This window comes from Penaeus monodon, chromosome 4, assembly GCF_015228065.2.
Source record: "Penaeus monodon isolate SGIC_2016 chromosome 4, NSTDA_Pmon_1, whole genome shotgun sequence".
Classification (NCBI taxonomy): domain Eukaryota; kingdom Metazoa; phylum Arthropoda; class Malacostraca; order Decapoda; family Penaeidae; genus Penaeus; species Penaeus monodon.
In genome coordinates, this window is record NC_051389.1 from 36309821 (window position 1) to 36317320 (window position 7500).

General features: G+C 36.4%; 2 protein-coding genes across 3 annotated transcripts in view; one reads left to right on the plus strand and one right to left on the minus strand.

Moving 5' to 3' along the window:
* Positions 1-2697, minus strand: part of LOC119572153 (protein regulator of cytokinesis 1-like) — an 82694-nt gene extending 79997 nt beyond the window's left edge. The window contains exon 1 of one of the 2 annotated variants that reach the window (XM_037919136.1): positions 2565-2697. The gene's annotated coding sequence lies outside the window, so the exon portion shown is untranslated. Of the gene's footprint in view, positions 1-2559 lie in introns of both variants that reach the window. The other variant, XM_037919148.1, reaches the window with a different exon arrangement.
* Positions 2698-2919: 222 nt separating this feature from the next.
* Positions 2920-7500, plus strand: part of LOC119572183 (cytoplasmic dynein 2 intermediate chain 2-like) — an 8339-nt gene continuing 3758 nt past the window's right edge. Inside the window, exons 1-5 of the mRNA XM_037919153.1 lie at positions 2920-3332; positions 3477-3569; positions 6396-6474; positions 6639-6738; positions 7222-7346. Of these exons, the coding sequence (XP_037775081.1) occupies positions 3511-3569; positions 6396-6474; positions 6639-6738; positions 7222-7346 (363 nt within the window). The 5' untranslated portion in view covers positions 2920-3332; positions 3477-3510. The remainder of the gene's footprint in view (positions 3333-3476; positions 3570-6395; positions 6475-6638; positions 6739-7221; positions 7347-7500) is intronic.

Consider the following 7500-nt stretch of genomic DNA (forward strand, 5'->3'; position numbering starts at 1 on the left):
CATGTTTTATACAAAAATTATATAGCACCAAATGCATAAGTAAGTATTGTACATGTTTTCCATAAACTTATTGATCATTGAGACAATAGTGTTAAGTAATTTATAAAACAGCTTTCACTGAAAAGCGGAATGTAGTGAATGATCTGTGTCTGCAGTCCTTATCACCCACTCCCTCCCATTGTGATCACCAGCTGCCCACTAATCTCTTTCCCTTCCCTGTCTCAGACTCACAAAGTCTGTCCTCTCCCTCCCCCAAGAGAGTGCATGGGAGTTGCTATTCTTTCCTTTATATTTCTATTTACTTTTTTTCTTTCTTCTTTCTTTCTCTCCTTTATTTATCTTTTTTTTTTTTAATCTCATTCACCTCGGTTATGTTTCTTGTTTTATATATATATGTATATATATATATATATATATATATATATATATATATATATATATATATATATGAGAGAGAGAGAGAGAGAGAGAGAAATACACACACACACACACACACATATATGGATAGACAGATTTATGCACACACACACACATAAATAGGTAGACATAAATGCATGCATGCGCACGTACACACACACACAAAGCCTGATCCTCCGACCTGACCTGACTTAACCCCCTCCTCGCTTCTGTTCATCTGTCCTCACCTGCCATGTGTCCTTGATAGAAAGAGAGAGAGAGAGAAAGGGAAAAAATAGGGACAGTGTAAACTGAGAAAACAACAATGCATACAGCTATTATGTGTCATGCTGGGGATGCTGTTGTCCAGTTCATCTATAATGTAGTTATGTTATTGTCATGTCTCCACCACAGCTGGATCAATTGGTCCTACTGCATCATAGTGGACTAAATCTTAAGGTTGTTCAGACTCTTTAATTCTATACTGTGTTATCTTACCAAGAGCCCATGTAGTCAGTAATTGTACGGAGGGTTGCATCGACTTACCACATTTACAAAACTATTGTACTTCTGTGGAAGACACACTCACCTGATTCTCTGTAACACTGCCATCCTCCAGTCTTTTGTTAATGAATGATTCTTATAAAGCTTACAACCTATGGTTTATCTCCCCCATGTAATATTTTTGTAGCACTATTAAAGATTTCACACTGTCTCCTCTCACTTCACATTTTTATTATGCCAAGTCAAGACAATATTAAATAACTGTAGATCGTCATTTTTGCATATAGAGAAAATATATGAAATAAAAGTGTATTCTCATGCTAATAAGCATCTTTGATTACTCTAATGTTATGATTTGCCTGTAATGGACAGAATGACCAAAAAAAACAAACTCTTTTCATATATGGGACTACCTTCGTAAGTTGATAATAAGAAAGTTGTGCAAAACATAATGCTTTGGCATACAATTGCAGGAAAATGTAAAGGCACTATAATAATCAAAGAGAAAAACTAGACTCACTTATTCCATGAAATAATCTGAGCTGCAAAAAACAGCATCAGAAATGAAGAAAATAAGTTGCAACAAATGGTGTGTGGAGAGTAAGTCCACAGCAATTAGGAGGGTGTTCAAGGGTGGAGCCCCCAATAGGGAAATCTGGTGACGACTGGATGGGGGTCTGGGGGAAAAGCCGCTGGGTTAGGAAGATTTTTGGTTCATACGGAGATGTATTTGAATTTCCCAGGAGTGGTTGTAGTAGTAGAAACAATCTCAGACGGGTCTGGTCACTTCCTAAACAATACTAATGCTTTCATTTATATAATTTTACGATGGAAAATAACAAGATTCACTCATGTAACTACATGGAAAATTGAAAGAAGGAATAGTAATTGCAAGATTGGATGGATGTGTGAAAAACAAAAAAAAAAAAATTTAATAGGGGAAAAAAAAAAACTCTCCAAAGCCCCAGCAAAACTGTAATAAAAAAAAAATATCACAACATTCCAGATATGAGGGTTAATGTCACCAATGGCACAGAGATAGAGGGAAATACACATTGGCATCTAATAAAGCATAAGAAATAGTCATGAACAACACAGGTACTGCTGCTCCAGCCTCATATTTACTGCCATATGACAAAAATATCAGTTGCATATCACCCCTTTCAGATTAACTTCACACCTTAGTACAGCCAGTTTTTAATGTCATGTTTAGTAACTTGACACGAAGAGCTAATAAAAGGGGGTGGTACAGGGTGGTTCCCCCTATGATCCCCCTGTCTAGAGAATAAATATCAGGTAGTTAAGGATACGTCGATACCCAGGTTTGGGGCGTCGTGTCTGGAGGTCAATCTCGGGAACAAATACATGAAAAGTAAATATTCAAATCTACCGCATCGAAAAGGCAAACCTGCTTGCCAGACCTGGGATACATTGCTCAAACTCGCTTTCACACTATACCTTGTGCAAAAGAATGCCTGGTAAATGGATGGAAAATATGACATTACAACACGTCTAGGAACCAACCCTACGATGACTGCCCCGTCTCTCCTTTGACTTCCAACTTCTAAAATGCAAACATTCTCTTGTCTCTAAGCCCTACAACGCATGCCCTAATATACGCTACACCAAATGCAAGGTTGGTGTTCCTTAGAAATTCACCTTACTTAGAGACTGTAGCACGAAACCAGGCCGGGTGAAGCTCGCGCCGCCGCCTCGACACTGGAAGCTTTTTCAAAACAGACTCGTCCGAGGGATCCCGGCTCGCGATTGGTCGAGCCGCCTCCTCGCCCAGTCCTCTTCTCCCATTGGCCGATGAGAACATCCTTCATCGAGAAAAGAAAACGGAGAAACCAATGTACTTCGGTTAAAATAGACATATCATAAGAGCTATTCGGCCTACAATGATTTACTCTGACATCTATATATCGATATGTGGCATTACTTAAAGCAACCTCCTCAGTCCTTCGGATAAGTACGTTTCCCCCGCCTCCCATAACAATTCCCTCCGAGAGAGGTGAGGAGCGCCGGGCGCAGCGAAGGTAAACATTCCTCTGGTCCGTCGAAGTGTCGCACCGCCGGGGCCTCGCTCGTAGAATCTCCCGAGAGAAATGAGAAGGAACAAGAGAGAGGCCGACTACATGGGTAGAAAGATCCAGGGAATATAAAGGATTAGAAGGAACAAGAGAGAGGCCGACTACATGGGTAGAGAGATCCAGGGAATATAAAGGACATCGTAGTCTAAAACGCAACACAAGAAGAGAGAAGGAGAATCTATGGGATGTAGACAACAGAATAGTCTAAAACCCAATAACAGAAGAAAAACACAATTTAATTAAAGGAAAAATCCCTAGCAGTGTAAAAACAAAACAGTCAACAACCTAAGAAAAGAAGAAGGAAGACTATATTGATTACAGGAGCAGCTCATCCACCACGTAAGCAGTAGTGTCACATAAATTATAAGAACAGAAAGAAGGTTTAGCTAATATTAACAGTAATAGTCTGAAACCCAATAAAAGAAGTAAGGGGAAGAAAAAGACAAAGAATCAACAGTAATGTGAGCTGTTTCTCTTTTCTAGTTAACATACAAGATCAAGAAGTACAACACTCACAATGTTTTCGAAACATAGCGACTCCCCTGTGAGCTTCAAATCAAGCTGGAAAACCGAACAGTAAGTAACAAGCGTATATTAATCATAACACCTTGTCTTTATGTCTGGTTATTGATCTGGCTCTGTTTATCTCTATGGTCACAGAGATCTTGTTAGTACAGGGGTTCTTAACCTTTGGGCACGCCCCTTAGGATGGCTTCAGTATTTTCCAAAGGAGGCACGAGGCCTTGGAAAAAAGGCAGTAATTTCTCTAATTATCTTTGTCATTCTCTTAATGAGAGCATGGTCACATAATGGAAAGTCTAATTATAATGCCATTAATTCGTACTTATTAAAGAGACTACTTGTTAATTATACTTTTCTTTAAAATCTGGGAGGGAATTTTATTTACAGATGCAAGGGAGGCGTGGAGGGTAGAACAAATTTGTAAAGAGAGGCCTGGTAGTTAAAGGTTAAGAACCACTGGTATAGTACTTGCACTATGTGTGTGTGTGTGCGTGTGTGTGTGTGTGTGTGTGTTTATATGTATATATCTATATCTATATATCTGTGTGTGTGCGTGTGTGTGTTGTGTGTGTTTATATGTATATATATATATATATATATATATATATATATATATATATATATATATATATATATATATTATATATATATTATATATATATCTATATATATATATCTATATATATATATGTATATATACATGTATAACAATATAATAATAAATATGTATATATGTTATATATATGCTACACATAAATAGTTATATTTTTTTTTTATTTTGTGTTTGTGTTGTATATGTGTGTGTGTTTGTTGTGTGTGTGTGTGTGTGTGTGTGGTGTTGTGTGCGTGTGTGTGTGTGTTTATATATATATATATATATATTTTATATATATATATATATATTATATAATAAATAATAACATATATGTATAATAAATAATATTGTTGTTATATATATTTGTGTTGTGTATAGTTTTGTTTTTTTTGTTGTGTTTTTTGTGTGTTTTTTGTGTGTTGATTTTGTTATATGTTGTTTATTTGTGTTATTTTTTGTATATTATATATAGTTATGATGTGTAGTGTTATGATATATGTGTGTGTGTGTGTGTGTGTGTGTGTGTGTGTGTGTGTGTGTGTGTGTGTGTGTGTGTGTGTGTGTGTGCATGTGTGTGTGTGCATGTATATGTATATATATAATTTTTTCTTTTCTCTTTTTCTTTCTTTCTTTCTTTTATTTTGTCATCATCAAGGAGAAGATGTGTATGATGGGTTGGTGATAATCAATAACACATTGACTTGCTTGAGATGATAATCATTTGACAAATGACCATAGAGTATGTTAACCATAGGACCCTATGCTTTGCTGCCTGAACATGGCCCAAAATTCAGGCATTAAGCTTACTTGAGCGATGAGTCTCATGGATGTGTAGCTTGTAGGCCTGACCCACATGAACACTCAAGACTCCTTGCCTCCCTTTTGCAATGTTGTTGTGATAGACTGTTTTCCTTACGCAAACTCCATATCCTGTCTTTAGGTAGTCTATAACATTTTGTTTATGTTTTTTTTTTTTTTCCCACAATATTCAATTTTCTGCAATACACCCAAAGCAACTGGTTGTAGTGGGCAGGAGTAGGATCCTAAACATAGATATAGTGTCCTCCTAGAGCTAGTTATGGCTCATGAATGGCACACTCCACCCTTGTTTACTAATGGGAATAATTCAAGAATGCCTTCCTAAATGCCCACTGAGTCTATTCACCCTCCAAGGGCTTTGTGCACTCATGGTGATTCATTCCCGTTATCCTGGCCTTCAGCCAAAATTCTCATGATGAACAATTGACATCACCCAGCCCCCAGTCAAATTTTTTCATGGTGTGATGGTCACATCTCCCAGATGCAAAGGGTTAAGATACTGATGTGTGTATCTATAAAGGTTGTAGTAAATAATTTACATCCCAAGATGAGCCAAATGCTAAATTTATTGAGTTAATAAAAATGTTTTCAGATTACCTTAATCCAACACTTCTGGGGATGGCATATACAGACATGCCATGCCCACAGTTAGGTTAATTTAGTCTACTGATTGTATCTGATGTAATATCTCACCTGGTTACCTTTTTCCATGATTTTCAAAAGTATTTTATTTAATTTCAAATTTCTATTAGTATAGTTACTACTGCTGAAATGAATATTAATAAACACAGCATTGATATTAATAACATTAGAAAAAGAAGCATTTTCCTGAAATTTTGAGTAAGGGGAAAATCAGGGGAGGGCACATACACTAATAGTTGATTCTTTGGGGCTGAGATCTTGAGGAGCATCTGTATGTAGATACATTTCACAAAACTACAGTGAACATCAAATTTTCTCACAGAATTAGTTTAATATATCAATGTAACTGCATTTACATCTCATGCTATTCATAGATATCAAAATTTTCTAAAAGTTTCATGTGCATCAACCTGAAATAAAAAGAGAAATATCATGTAACTAGCAGCATAAAGTAAATTTTACAATACAATTTTTTTTTTTTTTTTCCCAAGTGCCCTGTCCTACAAGGACGTTGGCGATCATGGATTTCCATGATTTTCTTGGCAATTTAGAGCAGTGGTTTGCTGTTGCCTTCCGCCCCGTGTTTTTATTGAGTATTATACACATCATTAAGATTTACCAAATCTGATTTGCAAAGGTTAGGTAATTACTTTCTTAAAAAATATCCCAGTCCTTATTTTATTTCTTGGTCAGATATATGTGATCTGCTTCAATATTTCATCAGTCTAAGATCCACTTTGTATTCCATATTCATTTGACTTCACAGGTAATACATACAGTAGTTGCTGAACTGTTTCTAAAAAGTTTCCATTTCATTTCTACAGACAGTTAGCTGAAGGAGGTACTCAAACAGATGAGGTTGGGCAAGAAGAAGCAGAATGTCAAGTTATAAGCTTGATTGAGGTACAGAAATAATCAAACTATTAATAGAATTTGCTCACTGAAGTGGAAGCAAAAATGCGAAGTACAAATTCATCAATCAGAATTCTACCGAAATATCTTTTGTCTTTCTGTCTGTTTTGTTCTTCATAAGTCCTTAATCTTTTATGGATTCAAAATCTTTACAGACAGGTGTGCAAACAGAGGAGGAGGAACCTCCAAATTTTGATAATCAGGAGTATGATGAAGCATCACTTGCAGAATTTTTACAAAGAATAACTCCAAAAGGTAACCTACTCAATCATAATATGTCTTTCACATTTTATAGGTTAGTGGTCAGATCATATTGTGATGATCAAAAGATAAGACACAAGAGTAAACCTTGTTATTGTTACTAGTAATTTACCTGGCTAGAACAGTATTTCTTAGTTAGAGGTTCAGATTAATGTTGAATAAGGGCCAGTGTTTGAAATGATTCTCAAAGACACACATATGCACACACATGCACACAGGCACTCCCACCCACTGGTGTTGCACTTGGTGGGTACCCTCTCTAGAGGGTACAGAAACTCCTTTCCCCTTCTGTATCATTTGGAACTGTGGGGAACTGTTCTTTTTGTACTATCTTTGATGGCAATGGGTTAACTCCAAGTATGGTTTTCAGTCTAGCATCATAATCAAAGTAATCTTGAGCCCCCAGTTTTTGAGTTTTCTGTTTATTTTATGATAGTTTCATGTAAATATATTTTAATTTTTCATTATTGTTTTCAGTTATACAAGAACTGGACAGACAGAACAGAAGCAGAGCCTTTGATGGCTTTTTATTAATGAGGGAAGAAGAAACATCACAAGTGAAGTTATTACACACCCTACGGTGGAGCAACAGAGACACTGAGGTAGTATTAAAATACTAAGGCATGTATACTCAAATACACACCTACACACAAGCATACTAGACACACACACACACACACACACACACACACACACACACACACACACACACACACACACACACACACACACACACACACACACACACACACACAC